The sequence below is a fragment of the Nannobrachium achirus genome, assembly GCF_963921795.1.
Source record: "Nannobrachium achirus genome assembly, chromosome: 19".
NCBI lineage: Eukaryota > Metazoa > Chordata > Actinopteri > Myctophiformes > Myctophidae > Nannobrachium > Nannobrachium achirus.
This window is the reverse complement of record NC_137826.1, coordinates 35,277,069-35,301,552: the sequence shown is the minus strand read 5'-3', so window position 1 is coordinate 35,301,552 and position 24,484 is coordinate 35,277,069. Positions and strand designations below refer to the sequence as shown.

The 24,484-nt window shown below is 42.8% G+C and overlaps 1 protein-coding gene across 1 annotated transcript; it reads right to left on the bottom strand.

Moving 5' to 3' along the window:
- Positions 1–974: 974 nt before the first annotated feature.
- On the bottom strand, positions 975–15,447 carry map3k7cl (map3k7 C-terminal like; the record flags this gene model as incomplete). Its single annotated transcript, XM_080748782.1, has 4 exons — positions 975–1,155; positions 7,327–7,442; positions 12,502–12,560; positions 15,372–15,447. The coding sequence occupies 4 exons, from the start codon at positions 15,445–15,447 to the stop codon at positions 975–977; spliced, it is 432 nt and encodes a 143-aa protein (XP_080604908.1).
- Positions 15,448–24,484: the final 9,037 nt, after the last annotated feature.

Below are 24,484 nucleotides of genomic sequence, written 5' to 3'. Positions count from 1 at the left end.
TATAGTTTCGAATGACAAGCCACTGTTTGGCTATTATGTGGTACTTCCATAAAAGTGAGTGGAACAGGTTACATCAAGAATGCACACAAAACATGTTTTACACCTGTTGTGACTGAGTGTGGTGTACAGTACAAGGTTCTTTAAAAAGATAATTAGGTGGCGGGCTCATGAAATTAATTTGCCGTCTTCTTCCCTGGTGTCAATAGGGAATTCTTAGTATCTCATGAATCAACTCGCTTCCTTGACGCCAAGTGCCACCCTAACAGCATTCCAAATGAAGTGTGTAGGCGACTAGGCGTTGCAGAGATCAGTAAGAAAGGTTGGGGTGAGGGATGGGGGGAGACTCGCACCAGAACACAACATTTGGATCACAACATGGACCACCTACACAACTCTCTCCACAGGTTCCAAGAGTGACTGCCGCTGCCTGGTCTCCAGACAATCAGAGAAGACAATCAGAAAATCTTGTCTGATAATGTACAAATAAAACCAAAACATAAAAAGCATTCCAATGCTTTCATTGATGGCCTGGTTTCCAACCTTGGGCCAGGGTGATAATGTATATGCATTTCCCTGGCCTCTGGTCTAACTAGCACCTGGCTGAATGACAAGAATGTCAGGAAACTAGCAATATAGTGAATCCACAAGGACCAGGGCTGGGACATATCTACACTCCATAAAACACGGCCATTATGTATCAACCACATGTGAGCTACATAAGTGTTCTCGTGTCAGAACCATAGTTAAACAGTATTACAACAAAAATGTTATACTCATGTGAAACCATGTCTGAGGTTCAGGCAATACAAGACTCAGAAATATGGAATAAAATCATGGCGCGCTTCTCTGCAATTGGCTGATTCATGAACTGCAGCTCCAAAATGGCTGCAGAGGTGAGGTTTTCTTTTTGCTCCCCTCTTCCCCTATTTCCTGGATTTCTGGAGGTCTTGGGCAGGCTCCATGGAAGTCGAAGGTCATGAGGGGTCCTGCCCCGTCGGATTGGTCAGGCAGAGCCTCTCCAGCTGCTGAGCACGCTCAGAGTGGACGCTCACCAGCGTGCGGTTCTCCTCCGTTAGGAGTCTGAACTCCTCCTCCAGGCGAGCAATCTCCATGGCGACCTGCTCATCCTCCACCAGCTCCACCAACAGCTGTCGTCTGTGTGTGGTGTGTGTGTGTGTGTGTGCGTGCGTGCGTGCGTGCGTGCGTGCGTGTGTGTGTGGGAGAGGGAGAGGGAGAGGGAGAGAGAACAATCTTATCAGCAGTTGATTTATCTCTCAATGAGATACTTTCAAGACACGTATGACATGGCAGAGGTCCAAGCTATCCTCACCATTTGGTGCATGACATCATCACAAAACAGAACAACCGCCAGCCATAGTTACACAACTAAGGAGTGCCTGGTGAAGTGAAACTCAAGAGTGTGAAGGTATCTCTTAGGTTCATCAATACAATACGGGGCCCAGATCATTAACTATTTTTTCAATTCTGAGACTCTCAGAAATCTACCATGCATGAATCAAACATTTCTAGTAGTCAATAACAATATCATAAGTGTCCTGTTCTTCCAGAAATAAAATGAACAAATAATACTGATCCAATGTAATGCTGCCACTATACATTTTTGGTCATGATTATTCGGTCTATAGGGGGCATATATAGTTCAATAATGTGCTATCGTAAGCAAGTACATCTTTGACTTTTCTCACTGTAAGATAGCGCCAGACCACACCTCATATTGAGACCAACCACGCTCATCAGCACACAGATGAGCCATGTACATTTTTAATTTATCTAATGTTTTTTATCCCACGATTTTTGCAACCCATTTTTCTCACCCGGTGACTACTTAACCTGTAGTCCTGGTTTCCGCTCTCCCCCTGCCGCGCCAGGGGACATTGGGGAGCACCCGGCTGGCTAGGGGGAGGTAGTATAGAAACCAGGACTACTGCATGTTTTTGTGTGAGGGCCTATGCCCAAGGAGACACGGGAAGAACATGCAAACTCACCACAGAAAGGCCCTATCGCCAACCCCACCTAGGGTGTGGGTGCTGATGACGCGGGTGGAGGAACACGCCCACAGCTTCCCCTAGCGGGAATTGAACCCAGGACCTTCTGAGCCATGTACATTTGGGAATTTTACAATGTGGGTGCTGGCGTGAAAAGTAAGTTGTAAACTAGCAATGATACTAGCACCGCACTTAGCGCTGGTTGTAAACTTGTATGTCTTCATTTCCAGTCGCACTGAGAAACATAATAAGCTTGCTGTCAGTTTACTGTATGTCAAATATAATTAATATAGCAGATCTACAAGTTCACGGTGTTAAGATTATAGATCTTCTATTTTCACAGACATTTGAAATGTCTTTGAGAAAATCTCACCTAATGACATGCCTTTGAGTTTAAAGTTTAAAATCAATTTCATGAATGATAGCTTTAATAGGCCTAGAATTATTGAATGCATTAACCAGTGAAAAATAGCAGATATACAAGCTCACAGCACGGCACTGTGAGCTTGTAGATCTGCTATTTTTGAAAAAGTTGTGAAAATGTGTGCAAATCTTTGAATATTATGTATTTTCAAAGCGAACGTTTGTAAATCAAATTTTGCTTCGGGGGGTCCCTGGAAATAAATATTTTGAGATGGGGGTCCGTGGCCAAATAAATATCATTTTGGGGGTCCTTCACATGAACCACTGACATAGTAGTCCCTCAAGAACAGACTAACTGAGCTCCAGTTAAGTGAAAAGGACCTTTTCTTTGATGATGGCTGGCCAGATTGCTGACATAGAAACATAGGTTTTTCAAAAAACCTTAGAAAAATTCAAAAGACACTTATAGAATCGGGTCAAAATTCACCCTTTGTTAGCCTCCTGGTTGGTCCCTGACTGACCAACCAGCAGGCTCTATCTGCCTTGTCCCGCCCTGGTTCCGCCTTTTTTATGTTGAATTAGCTAAAACATAATTTTTGGAGAAATAAAAACATTTAAAAACATGCTGATTCACTATGCTGCCACTGAGCAGCTCCAATTGACTGAAACAAAGTTTGAAATTAGAATTGAGCACACAGAATAACAATATGAAGCAACTGAATTAACATGACAGTGGATGGAATGTCCCACTGAATGTCCCAAGACACAGCAACCAATGGGTGTGGAGAGGGGCAGGACAATGGGCGGGATTTGACAAAGGGTGAATTCTAATTTTCAAGATTTAAAAAAAATAGCAGATCTACAAGCTCGCAGCGCGGCACTCTGTGCCGCGCTGTGAGCTTATATATCTGCTATTTTTCAATAGTTAAAGCATAAAATAATGATACACAATAATGTGTACCCGTACTAAATGGGTTAAAAACAGTGCAATATACAGTAGAACATTGCACAATTACACATATATAGGAAGCAAATTTACCATTAAATTAAACAGAAATCTCTATATATTTTTTTCTTTCTGGTAGCTGAAAAAGTGTCACCACTGTAAAAGAAAATCACTTCCTGATTTAGACAGAAAGAGTTGACCTAGTCTGGCATAGAGCCAACTCACACTTGTTGGACTTTGAATGGTAGGTTACAGGAGGTGTGGTGACTGTGCGCGTGTGTGTGTGTGTGTGTGTGTGTGTGTGTGTGTGTGTGTGTGTGTGTGTGTGTGTGTGTGTGTGTGTGTGGTGTGCGTGCGTGCATGTGTGTGTGTGTACGTGTACATGTTCCCGCATCATTGGCATACCTCCAGGCCTCCAAGAGTGTGAACGTTAGTGTTATATTTCTCCTCGTAAGCCAAGTCACGTCGCAGCAATGTAAACAAATTGTTAATCAGTCTTCCTCCATACTGCTGGGAAAGTGTGTAGCTTTTAAGAGAGAAGTTACAGTAGCTATGTGGAAAATGACTGTTCTTTCTTTATGTGGGTTAACAATCTTTAGCCCAGTCATGCTGTTTCACCTCTTTCACAATGATTCTTGTGTAACTGCAGAGCAGCCGCAACATACTAATAGGCTTAAACACGTTATGGTCAGTCTTTTATAAAGGTGGTTACAGTGTGTGTGTGTGTGTGTGTGTGTGTGTGTGTGTGTGTGTGTGTGTGTGTGTGTGTGTGTGTGTGTGTGTGTGTGTGTGTCATGGGGATTTGATATGACTTATTAATTCCCTGTCAATTCAGTGCAGGGGTGGTCATGCAAATAATACAGAATTGCATCATCGGACTCCCATAAAGAGCATGACAGCATGACCGTGTGTGACAGTACAGTACAGTACAGTACAGTACAGTACAGTACAGTGTGTGTGCGTGTGCGCGCGTGCACGTGCGCGTGCACGTGCGTGCGTTTCTCTGTCTGTCTGACTCATCACGTTCTTATATAAAACCAGGGCTAATCTCCTCTCTGTGGGAACCTGTTGCTCTCCCAGTGGAGCAGACCTTCGGTGTTTCTCTATTTAGGAACCGACTGTAAAGAGGAGATGGGTGCAACAGCCACAGCCAGGGCCCCCAAAATCCCTCTGCTAAGACCACCCACAGCTGCTCAGGACACAGGGGACAGACCGCGTACAGTAAGCATTGTGCACTTGTGTGAGTGAGTGAGTGAGTGCGCACTGTAAACTCCTGAGTGTTAATTTAACACTAAGGGCTGTATCTATGGCGCAGGGCACAGAACACAAGGCAGGAGGTGTTGATTGATTGATTGATTGATTGAATTCTTTATTAGAAGGACAGTACAGTTCACTGATACAAGGTCAACTAAAAGGGTCCTTTTGTATTCAATTCATATCGTTTCGTTAGATGACACATTATCTGGGCGCAAAGCTCGGATAACTTGCTAATTGGTGTGTTTTGGGTACAACATGCATTAGACTAATCAGCGTAGTCCCATTCCTTTTAAGAGCTTTGCGCCTTTGTCATATCGCATTGTTATTTTAAATGATAGAGTTGGAGGTGAACCAATTTTCTGCGGAGGAAAATTGCTTTCAGCCATCTATGGGGATTGGGAGCAGCACTTGTAATGTGATGATACTGTATATAATAACATATCAGGAGACGCAGGGTAAACTAAAGCTCTCTGCTCACCGAAACATCACATGGAAAGAGGAGGCGGACCAAACGCAGTTGCTTCAGTCAGAATCAGCATAGCCAATTAGCCTAATGTCTCCTCATGTCCAAGAGACATCTGTGATATCGTAACATATCAGCACATTCTCAGTTAGGTTTTGTGTGTTTTTTTTTACTGCATATTAACATATGCTGCCATTTAACAATACCTTCGTACTCTTTAACTGCCATTCGTCTCCATAGACTTCCATGTAATTCATAGTGCACGGATCATGCACACCCATGCCTAGATAATGCACCACGTGTGTCCACATTGCTCACAGCTTTCAAACAAAAAAATCCGAATGGAAATCCGTTCAGGCATTACACTGTTGTGAGCTTGGAGGTCTGCTACCTGAGTTGTATGGGGGTTGTATGGGGGTTAAACAAGCAATTTCGCGATCGCTATCATGCCTACTAACGTTTTTGGGGTCCCAAAACATTTTTTGAAAAAAAAAATTTTTTGAAAAAAAAATTTTTTTTTTTTTCAAAATGGCGGAAATTCTCGGGTTCCTCGGGCGTGGCAGGGAGGGACATCGCGAAATTCTCGGGTTCCTCGGGTTTGGCAGGGTATGAGTTAAAAAGCATGACAGAGACGCAGTGGTTCCGCGCTCCATGCAACCTCGTCCCGGGAAGCCCCAGTTTGATACTGATGATGACCTTACTGTAGCTACAGAGACAGGTAAACAATGACCTGGTATGGTAAAGCTATTGGAACATAACCAGCAATAAAGTGTAGGCTTACTGCAATAAATATCTTTGTGTGTAAGAAATCATTGCGCCCTTATTGCGCCAGACCACACCTCTTTTAAGGCCAACACACCCATAGGACTAAATAGGCGCGAGATCATTTAGTATTTCTAAAATGTGGGATTGGCTGCGATAATTACAACTGCATAAATGGGAAAAAAGCAATGATAAAAGCCACTTAGATACGTCATTTATACTTTTAAATAAAGGTCTCTTCGTTTGCTTTTGCCTTTTATAGAGGCTTTTGATTAATTTGTTGCAATGCACTGTAACTTTATTCGTGAATTTGATCTCTTTAATAACAGTTTTAATTCTTTATTTATTTGTTTACTAGAATATGTTTCTTTTACATTTTGTCTTCACGCTTGTGATGTTTTGTGTACAGTACAAATAAACTTGAATTGCCTTGTTCTCTAAATACTCTACCACCAGCCACAATTGGCTGACCTTGTATTTTGTACAGTATGTAAAAAGGTTTGGTGAACTCACCATGTTGAGTCAGTTAACCACTTAAACTGACCAAAAGAGTAGCCGTTAAACTGTGAGATTGCTTGACCTGCAGGTTCAGCATGCGGTGACACTTTATCTGTGCTGATTGTAGGGCTGTCACGATATGACATTTTACATGACGATTAATTGTCATTCAAATAATTGGCGATTAGCGATTTAATTGTGTTTTTGTCATTGATAATTACATTTCTGTTTGGCTTTTAGGCTTTGAAGTTGCATATGGTAGATATGACACATAACCTAAATATTCGAAGAAATTACTGACATATTTGACAACTTTATACTTAAAAATCACACTTGTGTGAACTGAGCGGTGGTGTGTGTGTGTGTGTGTGTGTGTGTGTGTGTGTGTGTGTGTGTGTGTGTGTGTGTGTGTGCCCCCTGTGTGTGTGTGTGTGTGTGTGTGTGTGTGTGTGTGTGTGTGTGTGTGTGTGCCCCCTGTGTGTGTTTGTGTGTGAGTGTGCCTGGCCTATGCCTGGCCTATCCTGAACAACAGCGCCCCTCCCTTAACATGTGTGGTCAGAAAAGGTTACTGCAGGGCAGGCTACATACCCGGAGACAGACAGACAAACAGACAAACAGACAGACAGACCCACACACACGGCCACGTATAGGAGCGTTGTGACCACCGCTCAAAAAGAACATTGATAGTGGAAATAGCCGATCTACAAGCTCACAACGCGTCGCGATGCGACGCGTTGTGAGCTTGTAGATCTGCTATTTCCACTATTTCGGACATTTTTCAACATTCACGATTATGACGATTATGACAAAATAATTGCGATAATGTCAAATAATCACGATTAGACGATTATGTAATAATTGTGACAGCCCTACATGCGGTGACACTTTATCAGTGCTGATTGTTCAGCTGCATATAATCCTGGGAAGTTATGATATTACTGTAGCTTGCACTGGCTGGTCAGCTGGTCAGGGACATACTCAATAGTCATGTACAGATGCTAAGCTGTCGATGCTAAGCTGTCGGGACTTACTTGCGGTCCTCCAGCACGGCGAGCTCGTGTTTGACCTGAAGGTAGTCTCGTGCCATCCTGCAGTGTTCCCTGTACACCTGCACGCTCTCTCTCAAAGAACCAGTAGGAGGCACTGGCTGAAAGGAAGAAGAGAACAGTAAAAGAAACACAAACAAACATGGGATATGCATTGTAAAAAATACAAAATAACCTGGTGTCTGTATTTTTTGGTAGCACTGAAACATGACGGTCGCTGATAACATGACATACGACCGTCATGGATGAGGATTTACCTTGGTTGGCGGAGGCGAATTCGATAGCCTATACAAACTAGTGAAACTACACAAACATTCAGATTTCACAAACAAAGTGCTTAATAAAGTCTCAAACATGTCTAAATACTGTCCGGCATTGTATAATTACCCGTAACCTCTGTGTTCTTTAATAAGAAGCCTTTTTATCCGATATTTTTCTGTTTTCCTATGCATTTCCTGGTGTTCCCCATGCGTACCAACGCCATCTATTGAACAATGAGATGTGGGTGTGGCCTTGCAAAAATGGGTCCGGAAATACATGGGAAAACAGAGAAATATCGGATAAAAAGGCTTCTTATCAAAGAACACGGAGGTTCCGGGTAATTATACAATGCCGCCCAGTATTTAGATATGTTTGAGAATTTATTAAGCTATTCTTTTTTTTTGTGAAATCTGAACGTTTGTGTAGTTTGTACTATCAGGCTATCGAATTCGCCTCCGCCAACCAAAGTAAATCCTCATCCATGACGGTCGTACGTCATGTTATCAGCGACCGTCATGTTTCAGGGCTACATTTTTGGTATGTTTCAAAATGCTCAATATCTTTGCCAATATCTTTACCAGGACAGCATCTATGATTTTAGATTCATGTACAGTATATACATATACACATATACAGTGTGTGTGTGTGTGTGTGTGTGTGTGTGTGTGTGTGTGTGTGTGTGTGTGTGTGTGTGTGTGTGTGTGTAGACTCCGGGGGGGCCACAAGGCCTCTGCCTCAGGTCTTAATGGGTTAAGTGGTGAACTGAACTTTGAGACAATATTTACTAAGCCTATATTGTGAGTCATTTTGGATAAGAGTTACAGTCAAATGTTACTGTGCACCCAGAGTGCAAAAAGTCATGAATGTTAGATAAGTTCAAACCTTCCAGACATAGTTGTTTGAAATATGCTAGCGGTACAGAGCTCAAAAAAGGTTGAGGACCACTGATCTAGTAAATGATCAAACAGGCGCCCCCGCCAATATCGTCCACCATGTATAGTGATGCGCATGCGCGCAGGGGGTAGGGGGGGACGGGGGGGATTAACACCTCCACTTTTTTTGGGTGGGGGGGATATCCCCTCCAGTGTTCAGGAGCTCTTTAAATTTTTAAAATCGCTTCATAATTGCCCGATCTATGAGGAATCAATCTGCAGTTTTGCTTTGCTTCATATAGATGCGTGATCGCTGATCGCGATGCGTCATGCCAATTTAGCCAAATAAGAAAAGAAAAAAAGCTCTCGAAGCACTATAGGCTATACATGGCATGTTGACAGCTTTTAAGTCTAAATATGTTTTTTTCGGACACACACATGTACAGTAGGCCTATGTGCTACAGTTCAAGGACATGCAGCAGCCGTCTGGCTGCCATTACCTAGGCGCTGAATTAAGTAATTAAACAGCCCTATTCTTTTACATCTCTGTCATTTTTGGTCTAATTTTACAAATGTAAATTTCTAAATAATAAATGAAATGTATTTATTATTACTGTACTCAATATCAAACTAAATCAGGTGGGATATGTTTTATTTCGTTTAATTAGGCTACTGGTTCCATCAGATTCCCTTTTTTTTGGCAGGAGGCCGCCGTTCCGTAGCCTATTAATTAATAGGCCACTATGCGTCCATTGTTCACTCAACAAGGCCAGCCTATGTCACACTGACACGCTGGCATGAGATGAGAGAGACAAATAGATATGTGGACGTGACAAAAAAAAGTATTATATTAATATAGCCTTCTCTCTCTCTCTCTCTCTTTCTCGCCTTTTTTTCTCTATACGCAAACAATGTCGGTTCTAATAAAACAGACCTTATTGAGTGTGAGATATTTACAAGCATGATATCACTGTGATATGTGAATAAGCATTAGCCCCCCCATCCTCTGGTTTTATGCCAGTTAAATGGAATGACGGACAAGCTTCTGATTGGTGAATGTACCTACAGCGGTCATGCCATCGGTTTCCTCTCACGTTTCCATGAAAACACACCCATGAATAATTTTTCACGTGGTGAGCGCACAATTACGATCATCGCAAATCACATAATCAGCTGCTGAGCGTTATTCATGCGTCAAACGCGATCGTCGGCAGTCGGTATCTCCTTCGCACGGGCGTTAATTACCGCCTTCTTAATTGGGCCCTGAGTAGTTCTCATTTCAAGGCGTATTACTGCCCTCTAGAGGCACAGTCCCACCAGTGCAGTGCAGTCAGCTCAGCTCAGCTGTTCTGAATGAGTTTAATTAATGCAACGCGATAGTGACAAGCAGGCAGGCAGTGGCAGAAGGAGACCGTCATTGCAGGTGCTGGACCTGCTGCTGGTGTGTGTAGGCTAGTCTCACATCATTCTCAGTCAAAAAACCAAAAAACGATAACGTCGTTCTTTAAATCAAGCAACAATGTAAGTACCTTTGAACAGATGCATAATGGAAATGCAATTTCGTTTGTCAACACATTTTAAGTTACGTTTCCTCTTGTTACTGTGGGGGGATACAGTAACAAGAAAAAAAAAATGCCTTGAAATCTGCGTAAAACAACTGTGTAATTCAGCTCAAGTGGAGGGGATATGTCCCCCCCTCCTCGGGGCAAAAGTGGGGGGGATATCACCAAAAGTGGGGGGGATACCCCAAAATTTTTCGCCTCCCAGATGTGTCCCCTTCACTTTTAAAATGCCTCCTGCGCCCCTGGTGATGCGTATCGTATTGCTGTTAAAATCTATCATTACACCTCTAGTTCTATTAATATGAAAAATTAACTAGTAAGACGACTCAGGGAGACATGCAACCTCGCCCTTTATCTGGCCAGTGATGTATATCGGACCAGTTACCCATATATGGAGACCCCTGGTACCCATATATGGAGATCCATGTACTGTATATGGAGATATGCTGTGAAAGCCCAAACTGCTTACTCAGTTATTCGTTATGTGAAAGTCCTATGATGTCTATCTATGACATCTGACATCATACCCTTTTATGCCCATACATGGAGATCCCTGTCTGTAGAACCAGCCGTTAGTGTGGTATGTGGCCAATGTGGCCTCCATATACTGTATGGGCAATCCCATATGAAGCCCTGTTAGGCTTAATATTGATGACATCAGGGAGCTTATGGGCATAAAAGGGATTCTGTTAGTGTGACATCACAGTGAAGCCAGAGCTTCACTGTCCCGAGCGACAAACCCATAGAACCACAGTGTCAGGCGTGACAGACAGACAGAGATACATACGGACAAGCTGTGACCGCTAACATACTAAACTGCGACCTACGGTCGCAATAAATTAAAAGTTCCTTAAAGGGGAGTACCACTCATTTATAACATTGAACTATGTCATTAATATACCTTATGCCTCATTCACAAACAGAAAAGCCAAGCTAATGGTTGGCTTGGTAATTCAATGTAATCTCTATTCAAACCAGCTTTTATAATTTCCAAGCTGGAAAAAAAAGCTTGGAAATGTTTAAAGCTGGTTTGCATAGAGATTATATTGAATTACCAAACCAACCATTAGCTTGGCTTCTCTCAGTGTGAATGCAGCATTAGAGTTGGAAATAAGAAACTGGAGGATGTGTTGCCTAGAACTGGAGGATTGATTGTGGGGTCATGTGATCAGTGACATCATGAAAGTGTACTCTTTGGCTTGCAGAGTACAACTTCATGATGTCACTGGCGCGCCGCATATTAGCTTTCACCAACACAAACCTTGAGTAGCCTGCATGGGGCCAGCCTGTATATACTAATGCAGCTAACTAGCTCCTTGTTTTAACATGGCTGGGGATGTCTAGCTCAGCTAGGCTAAACCTTGAGAGCCCAAGAGTCTGAGAGAGAGCTAGTACTGTTAAGCTAATACTGTGAAAAAAAGCAACTTTACATAAGATAGTGAATGAATTAGATAACTAATACAAACTGCACTGTAACTAATCAAAAGGACATAGAGAAATACTTCTGTCCACAACTGCCTGACAAAACAGCCCCAAGTAATCTGGAGCAAGTTCACACAAAATGCACAGCAGAACGGGGAAATCTCGCTTTTGCGAACGCCCATCATTTCGACCGGAGGGTTCGCGACTCACTCCACGGAGGTTAAGGTTAGGGTGAGTGTTAGAGTCGGGTGTCGAAAAGATGAGATGTAGTAACAGCGACACGCTCCCCAGCAGAACAAGCAGCTAGCAGCAAGGAGGACCAAGCAGCTCGGCAGAATAGATGGTGGTAGCAGTATGGAAAGTTGTACTTTGACATCACAGAGTCAAAGTGGCAGTGGACTTTCTAAAGCACAAGGTTCTAACTCTTCACAGCAATGCCTCTGTAAAGACTGAGGCATTCAGGTGCTGCTCTGTATGCTGCTTTGCTCTTTTGGGTATTTAATGTCCTTGTATAAAAAGTGTGGTGATAGGTGTGAATATCTTTTTCTTCACATTTTGTGAATTCATCATCTCAGATCCACCGTGTGACACTGGCACTGGTGTACTGCTCCACAAAGCTCAGCCTCCTGCCTTGTGCCCACAACTGCCAAGTGCCAAATGCCAACATCTCACGTGGGGATGAAAGTTAATTTCGGCTCGTCTTTAAGTGGTTATGGCTAATGTTATACTTTGCAGAATTTATTACCATGTCACGCACCGTATATTATCGACTAAAGAAAGTGTCAACGCTCGTTTGACAAAATATAAATAAGCCTTTGCCCTGTTCTTCTTTAAACTAAACTCTATTCATTCTTCTCCCACAACTCCCTGGCTTTTAGGATTGGGTTTGAGGTCTATTCACTGAAGACCTAACAGGTAATGGCTGTTATTAAAAATGAATAAAAAAGTAAAGTATTGCTCTCCCTTGCTCACACACACACACACACACACACACACACACACACACACACACACACACACACACACATTTGGTTTACTCATACCTGTAGTCGCTGCTCCAGGTCTGGTATTGTCTGAGAAAGTTCCCCCACATCTTTTATATCTATTAGAGCAAAATCAAGATCAAAACTCGAGTCAGTAAGGTGATCATTTAAATTGCGTCATGTATTAAAATACTTCTGTATTTTCTTAGTACAGAAATGCGTTTTGTATTTTGTTACTGTTGCTGCTGCTGTTGTTGTGGGCTAAGGTGGATTTCTTACTTTGAACATAGTTTGTTTATTTGGTCATTAATATTGTTTGTTTCATGCCTCCCATACCCTCACCCAAGAAACAATGCCTTCCAATGCATAGGCCAACTGGCAGTGGCTCAATGTCTTTCTCTGTCTCATAAAATGGCTCTGAGCGAAACTTTATAGGGGCTTCTTGTGTGACACCACAACATAGCAACACAGCGCTGCACTTATAAATGAGCCATGTCCTCTAACTGAACAACAGTAATGAGCTGTCCGACTGAAAGACACGCAGGATAAGAATATAGTTATATGTGCGGGTCGACAGACAGCATAACAGGCAGATAGTTCAACAAGTAGACAGTCACGTAGACAGGCAGAATCGGGCAGGCAGACAGAGAGACGGGCAGCCAGACAGACAGAAACAGACAGGTTATCTGCACCGGCCTTCGTCTCGCCAGCTATGTCCCCCTTGAGTTGTGGAAACACATGTGGAGAATCCTGGTATGATGCAACCTTCTAAAAGCAGGGCGTATTAGTGGGCTAGCCAGCAGCCATGGGGCCAATTATGATGCAGAATAAATACAGTACTCATGCTGGGGATTGACACAGAGCATGGTTAGAGGTACGCCTGGCATGGAGTCATGGAGGGGCTGGATGATGATCCCTGGACAGAACACAGGTCTCAGCTCTCCTGCTGAGAAACATGAGTCTGGAGAGACTACGACATGATCCAGGGAATATGCAAACCTTTATTTAGGAAGACAGGGACTTACTGCTCCAGCCTGTCGCTTCTGGCTCTTGAAAATTGAAACTAAAACTAGGAATGCATGCATTTCAACTACTGGAAAGAACAAACTGCCCCTCTGGGATTAATCAACTTTTGTCCTCTTAGGAGGGAAGTGAATGAGAAAGGAAGGAGGGCAGGATGAAGCAAGGAAAACAAATTAGATAATAAGATTAAAAAGACAGCAATTAAGTAAGGTAGAACGATGTGCAGTGAATGGTTCCCTCGACTCAAAGTTCCTCATGAGAACTTCTACATTGAGATCATTGCTATCTTAACAGCCCCCCCTCTCCTTGTGTGCCTGTGTGTGTGCGCGTATGTCGGAAAGACAACGAGGATGGGTGGGGTAGTCGAGTAAGTGTTAACTGCTTATAAATATAGGCCAGTGTTCTAAAAGCTGAACAGTGAATCAGGCAGTGGGCAGAGGGACAGTGTTAGTATTAGAGCCAGAAACCTGACTCTGTCATTGCAAAGCTGCAGCTGCCATCCCACTGCCTGGCCCCTCTGCAGTAAAACACTGTGACTGACAGCATCTAGTACCATGCCCCTGTGTGTGTGTGTGTGTGTGTGTGTGTGTGTGTGTGTGTGTGTGTGTGTGTGTGTGTGTGTGTGTGTGTGTGTGTGTGTGTGTGTGTGTGTGTGTGTGTGTGTGCGTGCGTGCGTGCGTGCGTGTCTGAAGGTGCACAGTTGCATATCGTCGTTGTCGGGTGAAAACCTTGTATGTCCAAAAGCGTTCGTTTTGCATTTATCATTTTAAAAAGGATTCAAACTAGTGAAAACAGCCGATCTACAAGCACACAACGCCTCGCGGTGGTGCTTGTAGATCTGCTGTTTTCACTACTTCTGTGCGACGGCTTTGTACGATGAAGCAGGGCTTTGCTTTGCGAAAGAACATACAAATTTGAAACTTGGAGATACAAGGTTTCCACCCGACAACGACGATATAATACACACATGCCCATGCACAACATGCAAAATCCTCAGTGTTCATTTAACTGTGAAAGGATGAAAATGGACCATTGCCTCCCTCTCAATGTAAAACGTATCACTGATGAATTGGCATGATGCAATGAGGGTATTATGTGAATTTGTTTTCAATTATGTTGTGCATCTACAGAAATAGAGACAAAGCCTGGCACCGCCAGACAAATATATCCTATTTACTCTTAGCCCCCCCCCCCGGTCGGGAAGAACAAACTAATTTAAAAGTGAGATGCTGTAAGCTGCGTCACAGCCAGGTCTGTTTGGTTGCTTTTGTACACTTAAAGAGGCAATACAGTATGCAACCACTAGATGTCACCTCCTCAACACTTATATTGCATATTTGGTTGAATGATTCTTTCATTGTTTTTATTGTATTATAATTTATTCTGTAAATTCTATTTATTTATTATTGTTTGTTTTCATAAAAATGTAATCTATAAACCCTATAAAATGAACTCTGCATTCTACTGTGTGGGCAGCCAGACTTGTGCCAGGTCTGTTTTGGTGGGAAGAATTCAGTGCATGTGATCCACACACACACTGGGAATGCCCTAAGAGTACTGTAGGCCCCACGAATACAGGTGGAGAATGTTCCACTGTGGAATTATGGTGGTGGTGGGGGCGTCAATCTCTTAATATGCCATTACTGTAAAACGCATTTTCAGAAAAGACTGCAAAGACGTACGAGCTTGTGTGTTTGTGCGTGCGTGCAGCATGTGTGCGTGCGTGCACTTGCAGCATGTGTCTGTGCCTGTAATATGTCTGTGAATGCGTGTACAATATGTAGCGTGGCTTTATTATCTGTCTGTATGCCTGCAGTATGCAGTCAGTTGTGTGTGTATATTGTACAAGCATGTCTTTATGTGACTGTGGGAATGGATGCCAGAGACAGAACAGTGTGCGTGTTTACCTGATGTGTCGTCAAGGCTGAAGGCGATTCTAACTTCAGATTTATCAGGAGACACTCTTCTGGTTGAGGTGATCATTTATCCCTTCAAAGGACCACAGTCACAAAACCAAGACACCAGTCAGTTGGTACAGTCACAATGTCATAGACAGGGGCGTCACAAGGGGTAGGAAAGTGGGACTGAGTTAGGGCCCAAGGTGGTGGAGGGGCCTTAATTATTTTATACTTTAGCTATTGAAAAATTGCAGATATATATCTGCTATTTTTGAAAAGACGTGAAAATGTGTGCAAATCTTTGAATATATGTATTTGTTAAGCGAACATTTGTAACTCAAATTTTGCTTCTGGGGGGGTCCCTGGAAATCAATATTTTGAGATGGGGGTCCGTGGCCAAATACATAACATTTTGGGGGTCCTTCACATGAAAAGGTTTGAGCTCCACTGACATAGAAACATAAGTTTTTCAAAAATAGCAGATCTACAAGCTCGCAGTGAGCTTGTATATCTGCTATTTTTCAATAGTTAAAGCCATGTGAGAAATCAGGGGCGGAGGTTGTGATTTGCCATCCAAGGAGTGTGCGCAAAGTTTGGCATTGATAGGGCCAACGGTGGCAGAGATAAGAGTAGGGCAAAAGTGTGACGTGATGTGACGTGACGTGATGTGACAGACTGACAGCCGGTGGAGGTTTTGATAGTAACTGCGACCTGACGGTCATGAGGCCTATTTGGTGTACACACACACACACACACGCACACGCACACACACACACACACACACACACACACACACACACACACACACCAGTATGGTTTCGTCATGCATTTCTTGTTGAAGGGGGATTAAATAATTAGATGGCTTTGACAGACTGCCTCGGAGGGCCAGATTTGGCATGTCCCTTCGGGGTGAAGGTAGGCTTTTTATATCAGGGCATCTGCCCCGGCAGCAAGGCCCCCGAACCTTATCAGTACGGTGGCCTATACAGCACATTGTCCAGTTGTCAGGGTGGCCTATAACACAGCACAGGCCATTGGGCTACTCTGATTGCCCGTCATATTGATCTTGTTATCTGTGATTCACAGGTCATTTTATGTAAGACTATGTGAAGACAGTATAAGACAGAGGTCTAGCCTGACATGTTGGCCTAATAGGCTATGGGCATGCATGTTATGTTAAGTCAGACCAATCCCATCATGCACGGGTTAGCTAGGGCAAGGACCCCCACATTGACACTTATTAGCGGGCAGACCCCCTTTTGAAAAGATATGCCAGGGACCCCCATAAGAGAAGATCTTTACGGCTCAAGCTGTATTCTCAAGCATTTTAATTTCAAGGACCCCCAGTTTGACATGCATTAGACTTCGGACCCCCATATGTAATGGCATTTCTATCTCTGAGAACCCAATTTATATTGTAAAATCAATGTTAACTAATTTTACTAAGAGAGTGTACAAATGGTCCCATTTGGTTCCATTTGTTCACTCTGAGTTACATAGGCCTACCCATAAGTAACCTAAGGTCCATTTGGTTCCGAACTATCATTAGGGACCCCCTGGAACTCCCTCAAGGACCCCTGGGGGTCCCCAGACCCCAGAACCAATGAGCTAGGGCCAACATTACCTGACAGGAGGAAACTTGACCTAGGAAACTCCTATTCATAAAAGGCAATTCAATGTTCTGGGAGTTATTCCTTGTTTATTGCTTCTTCTTCTTCTTCTTCGTTGATCCTGTTTCAGCAGGAGAGCATTCCCTTTAGGCATTTAACACAGCACTGGAGGAAGCGGATAAAGTTGCTCAGGATAGGGAACTCTGGAAAACTCAGTTGGAACTGTTACCCCCGCGACCCGATTCCGGATAAGCGGTCGAAGATGGATGGATGGATGGATGGATGTTGCGCGCGTTCAGCCAAGGCTTCCTGATTGATCCAAAAAGATGAGGCAAACTTTCAGCCGGCTGAGCCGGAGGTCCTCGGGGGGGTCCTCCTCGGTTTCGCGGTGTCGCCTGTGTGACAATTATAGGCCTTCTTTAGTTCACTGTTCAGTTCTAGCAGACAGCGTTACCGCTGAGCGGCCGATATCGTGGTGGCAGAGACAGACTCAAGTTTGTGTAGAACATGTTATTCGCTGCACGCTGATGCAAGATCGAGGCGCGTCCAGTGAGTCCACTGACTGAGTCCAGAGCAACACAACACAACAGGGCGCAGCAGCAGCAGGCTGTGCGCTGGAATGCCGTCCGTCCGTTATCTGTCACCCCAGCATCCAATTAAATGTCTCAGATGACGTTGACATTAGCACGCAAAAATGTCCATCGCTCCACACCGGCACTGTTTGGAGTGTCATGGTCATCTTCTATGGGTTGGTCGTTCTCAGTGTGATGGAAAGAGTAGGCTACTCACAGTCACGTTTTAAGTAAAAGTATCAATATATTAGGCCTACTGATAGAGTTGTAGCCTATTGACTGCAATGTTGAAATAGGCTACTCTGTTTCTGTTACAAGTAGGCTATAAGTCCTGCATTCAAAATTTACTCGAGTAAAAGTAGAAAAGTATTGGTATTAATGTAGCCTACTTAAAGTAAGACTACCATGAGTAGCCTAAAAGTAGGCTACTCCATTAGGCCTATGTAGAATGTCCCATTTACCAAGTTTTAAAATTTATATTAAAAAAATGTTTTGTAAATAGCAGATCTACACTCACAATTTGTCATGCAGTAAAAGTTGTATTATTTATTTATTTATTTATTTGATCCAAGATGCAGGCTAGTGGAGTAAAAGTAGAAGTATTGGCAATTGGATAGGCTACTCAAGTAGGCATAAAGTACAAATACCTCAAAATACTTAAGTACAGTAGTAAGTAGTCTAATTGTACTTTAAGTTATTTACACCATGGTCACGGTCCTCTCCTAGGGTTGGTCGTACTGCTGGCAGCAGAGCAATAGCTGTGCAATGATGCAGTTGCTCAGAATGACCCTCAGCTATAATTGCTTGTGGGGGAAAAAATAGAGCATCCATGTGTTTCTCTTTCGCGGGATGGCTCGCATACTTGCGATATATCCCATGCCATGGAGTGAGCAGGGCCGTGCTTAGCGATTTGGAGGCCCCAGGCAAACCCCAGTTTGAGGCCCCTGGGTCGGGAGCCATATGCGGGTCGCGGACCAATTTCTAGGGGTCACGAATAAATACTGCCTTATGTTTTGTTTCCTATATTTTAGCTTTTAATTATTTGAAAATATATATATATATATATTTTTTTAATAACACAAGTTTAATAGCCTATAAACTCTAGCACTTTTTCAAAAGAATTCCAGAGAAAATAATAAGAGGAGGAGGGAGAAAACAGGGGTTGAGTGTTTTACTCAGGGACACTGCAACACATTGCTAACCTGGCCTGGAATCGTACCTGTGACAACCAGGGATCTGGTTCCCTTGGCAGGCTCACTAACCACTCAGCTATGGATGGCCACAATGTTCGACATATAGAAGATAAAGAATGAGCTTCAACTTCTCTCACCAGAAGCAACTTACACAGGACAGGTAAAGTAATAAGAATAAGAATACTGAGTTAAACATTACATTACATGACCATGTTAACAGCCTTTTGTTAAGGGCCCTTTTACTATTTATATATGAGGGTATTGAGAGCTTGAGTTTGAGAGCTGGTGGGGCACCAAATGAATTTGGGGGCCCTCAAAACGTTAAATATAAATATATACAGTATAAATCTTGTTTATATTTTTAAGGAGACTAAAGTAACTTGTGACATTAAAGCTCTTTTCAGATAATCAGAGCCCATTGTTGCAGCGACAGGCCAACTTCTTTCAGGTGGTAATTAGCTGCATGTCTGTGGCAGAAATGTCATCTAAGGATGGTTGCTTCATGTTAAATAACACACTTCAGCTCAAGTTTCATACACTATTAAACCTATGAATTGAATCAGTGTTATTACTTATAGTGTTTTAAAAAAACGTAATTATAATAAGAATAAGAATAACTTTTAAGTGCATGTTTTGCAGTGGTTTTCAAAGACAAAGTTAGTCTCACAGGACAGTCAGTGGGTTAAGGCTATACATATCCATTCGAAGTTAAACACATACATTACATGACTATGTTAAGGGCCTTTTTACTGTTTATTTATATTTGACGATAACGCATGGAGCCCCCTGGGTGTTTCTGTTTGAGAGATTGAGAGGCCCCAAATGGATATATTTGGGCCCCTCAAAATGTTAAATATAAATAAACAGTATACAAACTATGCGTGCCATCTTTAAGAAGCCCCAGTAAACCCTGTGAAAGTATTTCAAGTTAAACATCACATTTCATGTTAAGGCCCTTTTTACCCTTCTTTTATATTGATCTCATCCCGGGCCCCACTTCAAACTATCTGGGGCCCCCAAAATGAAATGGAATTGATACACATATATTATATGTATATATAAATATGGGGGCCCTCAAAACTTTTTTTAAATATAAATATATACACACACTTTAGAAATAATGTATCCATTCCCTGCATCGATCCTTCTTAAAGTTAAAGTAATGTACGTGACATCACAGAACAGACACAAAAGAACCGCTTGGGTAATCAGGACCATTGTTCTCTGGTCACACCTTTGAGAGCCACGCTCTTTTCAGATTCTAATGAGCTAATGTTAACCCTCACCCTCACTTCAACTGTTCTGTCTCACAGTTGAGAGCTCAACTGGGGCCCCCTGATGGCCATGTTGGTTAAAAAATAAAATAATAATAATAATCTCATGAGGCCCCCAGGCTGTGAGGGGGCCCCAGGCGGCTGCCTGTTTTGCCTGTATGGTAAGCACGGCCCTGGGAGTGAGGCAACACGGTGTCAACTTGCACATTAGGATACATAGGCCTACACATCCCATAAAGCTGCATGACATCTGCATTGTGGTGTTGTTGAACGGGATGTCCTGACGGGGTGATTTGAAGGGGCACGTCATTTGAAGAGGCTATAAGTATAACTGCAGTTTAATTCTTGCAATAGCCCTTTTTCCTCCCCCTCTCTCTCTCTCTCTCTCTCTCTCTCTCTCTCCTTGCCAATGGTTTAATAGGCCTACCAAACTTTTCAGGGTGAGACCCGAAAGAGAGATTAAACGTTTCTCAGGGACCCAAAATTGTGAAAATAGCAGATCTACAAGCCAAAACACCTCGCTTTGCACTGCAATATAAAATATATTTATGGTATTTCTTAGATGTGTTTGTTTGTTTTAAAATGTATATATTTGTTTTAATATTATTATAGGTCGATGTTTTTACAGGAAAATAAATGGGATTTTCACAAATGGGTCCCCACCCACTGTTTGGGAAACTTACTGCCTACTCAACGTGAGGCTACTGGCTACTGCCTACTAGCTTACTGCCTACATAATAAATAGCTGCGTCTCAAGTCCTTAAATCAATCCTATTTCCTATTTCCTTGCTTTTATGTTTGGTTTGTCCCTCCCATTGAGGAAATAGAGAAGAGGAGACGTCCCATTGGCCATTTCTGATGACAACATCACAGGTGATAGGCCAACTCCCAGTGGGCAGGACTAACAGACAAGGAAATAGGAAACAAGTGAAGGAAATAGGAATAATTTAAGGACTTGAGACGTGGCTCCGGGTGGCGAGTATTCCTACCGTAGGAGACGCGGTTACATAAATTAGAAGGCGCGGCGTGTGATTGGCTGGAGCGGAGGTCTGGAGCGCTCGGCTGTTGTCACTTGGACTGCGTGGGCGGGTGTGAATGCGTTTATCGTGGGCTTGCCCAGGCCTTACGGCCTGGGCATAATATAACGATTGCATTCACCACGGCTTCGTAACTCGCGCGGCTCCTTCAAACAGCGTCTCCTACGGTAGGAATAATAGCCTCCGGGTGCAGCTATAATTGGTCCAGGTGTTTACCTTTTCTCCCCCGCCCACCACCACTTTTTTTTTTTTTTTTTTACTATTGTGCCTTCTGCTTCCCAGCAGATGGCAGCATTTCCTTCATTCAAAGTTGATTCAAAGAAAAAAATAGCATATTTAGCATTAATTGTAATTATTTGAATTGTTTGCAAAGCAAAACAGTAAGTAGAGTACATGACAAAGAGAAGATAGAAAGCACGCACGCACGCACGCACACGCACACACACACACACACACACACACACACACACACACACACACACACACACACACACACACACACACACACACACACACACACACACACACACACACACACGCAGCATGCAGATATGATGGATGTTTTGCACCTCCTGGAAGCCTCCTCATCTGTCTTCATTGGCAGATCATTGACATACAGTAGACCTGTCCTATAGGCCCATTTCACTGTCACATGAGACCTCTCTTATCTTAGCATGAAGTCATATGATAGCTCTGATGGTGCCTGACCTTCTGGGTAACAAATATACACCGAGAGCCATGGTCAGTGACAAGGGCGTCACAAGGGGGGGGAAAGTGGGACTGAGTTACTAGGGCCCAAGGTGGAGGGGACTTAATTATTTTATACTTTAGCTATTGAAAAATAGCAGATATATACAAGCTCACAGCGAGTGCCGTGCTGCGAGCTTGTAGATCTGCTATATTGTGAAAAGTCGTGAAAATGTGCACAAATCTTTGAATGTATTTTTTAAGCGAACATTTGTGACTCAAATTCATCTTCTGGGGGGTCCCTGGAACTAGAACTAAATATTTTGATTCGGGGGTCCTTCACCCCTTAAGTTTGAGCACCACTGACATAAAAATGTTAGTTTTTCAAAAAACCAGAAGGATTTGAATTTTATTCAAAGACTTGCACCAATTTTCCCTTTTTTTAAATAGCAGATCTACAATCTCGCAGCGTGGCGCTGTGAGCTTGTAGATCTGCTATTTTTTCAATAGTTAAAAGTACCCAGGGCCCAGAATTTGGTGCGACACCCCTGAGCACATGATCCTTGCTGAGCATAAAGGACACTAACTATTTTATTTCGTTTTTCTTTTCTTTTTCACATATACCATTGTGAAGGCATGGGCAAATTCTATCATATTCGATCCATGCTATAGTGCATTAATCTTATATTATACCAAATAACTTTGACGTGTAATTCCCCATACTTTAGGAGCCCCCTTTTAATAGAGTTCATTGCATTGAACTTAGAGTAATAGTCCAGGGCATTACCGTGCACGTGTGCGCTCGCTCGCACACACACACACACACACACACACACACACACACACACACACACACACACACACACACACACACACACACACACACACACACACACACACACACACACACACACACACACACACACACACACACACACACACACACACACACACACACACACACACACACACACACACACACACACACACAACTTGTGCATGCAGCCTGGGGATGATCTTGAACCTTCTTATGGTGTGAGTCACCCACCACAAAGAGAGAGATGTCTATCCCTTTCTCCCTGACTTCACTCCCAAAGCCAAGGTCACAAGTCAGGTGAAGGCAGTTGTTTTCTCTGGGTTTCTGCCAACAATACCCCCCCCCCCCCCCCGCACACACGCACGCACGCACGCACGCACACACGCACACACACGCTTCAACAGTAGAGGATGTAAGTAGGTGACAATAGAACTTTGTGGGATGTCCATTATGTGAGATCATCACAGGACATGAGAGCAGATCTCAGCTCAGCTGTGCAGAATGCCAAGGTCATGACAGGACTTGTAATCCATGACCTCATTCATTCACCACGGATTAGATAACTGATCATATATACACAAATACACATACACTATGTATGTAGAGAGAGAGAGAGAGAGAGAGAGAGAGAGAGAGAGAGAGAGAGCTAGAGAGAGAGAGAGAGATAGACATACAGAGACGTCTTCGGTTTTGATTAAGAGTTATGGGTTTAGCGGATTTAGAAGCAACAAGATGCTATTGCATTGGCCTGAGCCCAATCCCAGAATTAATCTCAATACCAAAAAAAAAGAAAAAAGAAAAAAGAGAAAACTCATTACATGGACAGATTATGAAAAGCCTGGTCCAGTTCTCACAGGATGCACACAGGCTGCAACACACAAAAAATGATTTGATCTGATTTTCAATTAAGCTGACGAAATCGAAGCAGACATTAAAGTGTATTGTTGTCTTGGTTGAAATACCACATATATATTAAATTTAGGCCTAGAATTATTGAATGCTTTAACCAGTGAAAAATAGCAGATATACAAGCTCACAGCTGCGAGCTTGTAGATCTGCTATTTTTGAAAAAGTCGTGAAAATGTGTGCAAATCTTTGAATATAAATGTATGTATTTGCAAAAAGCGAACGTTTGTAACTCAAATTTTGCTTCTGGGTGGTCCCTGGAACTAAATATTTTGAGATGCGGGTCCGTGGCCAAATACATATCACTCGGTGCTGCGCTGTGAGCTTGTATATCTGCTTTTTTTCAATAGTTAAAGCATAAAATAATGATACACAATAATGTGTACCCGTTCTGAATGGGTTAACTGGTGACGTTTGAATACCTATCTATAGAGGTCTCATCCGACCTTGACAGTTTTGTCTCAGTGAAGCAGATTAAAAAGGTGAAAATATAATGTGACTTATAGTGCTCCAGCTGCAGTATAGTGTATTTCATACATACTGTATATAGGCCTATCACTATATATGGTATGTATCTCCATAATAGTGTGTGTGTGTGTGTGTGTGTGTGTGTGTGTGTGTGTGTGTGTGTGTGTGTGTGTGTGTGTGTGTGTGTGTGTGTGTGTGTGTGTGTGTGTGTGTGTGTGTGTGTGTACCATACCATACAGTAGGTTAGCTATAGGTTCTCGAGATTATGTATAAATTGCAACCAATACAAAGGCCTCTTGTGGCTGTTGGATACAAACCTTATTTCCATATTTAAATGTTTTGTTTTTCCTAAAGTAATGCCCTGGCCTATTTTATAGTTCATTGTATGACAGTGATAAAAGAAAACCAGCCAATCAACAAGTTCACAACGTATATTGTATATTTGAAATTTTGAAAATCTAAATAATTTGAACATTTTCACCTGTGATGTCATGCCCTATAGGGATGCCAGGTTGAAAGTGGTCAAGTCAGGCTGTGGATTCTATACATTTTTATCCA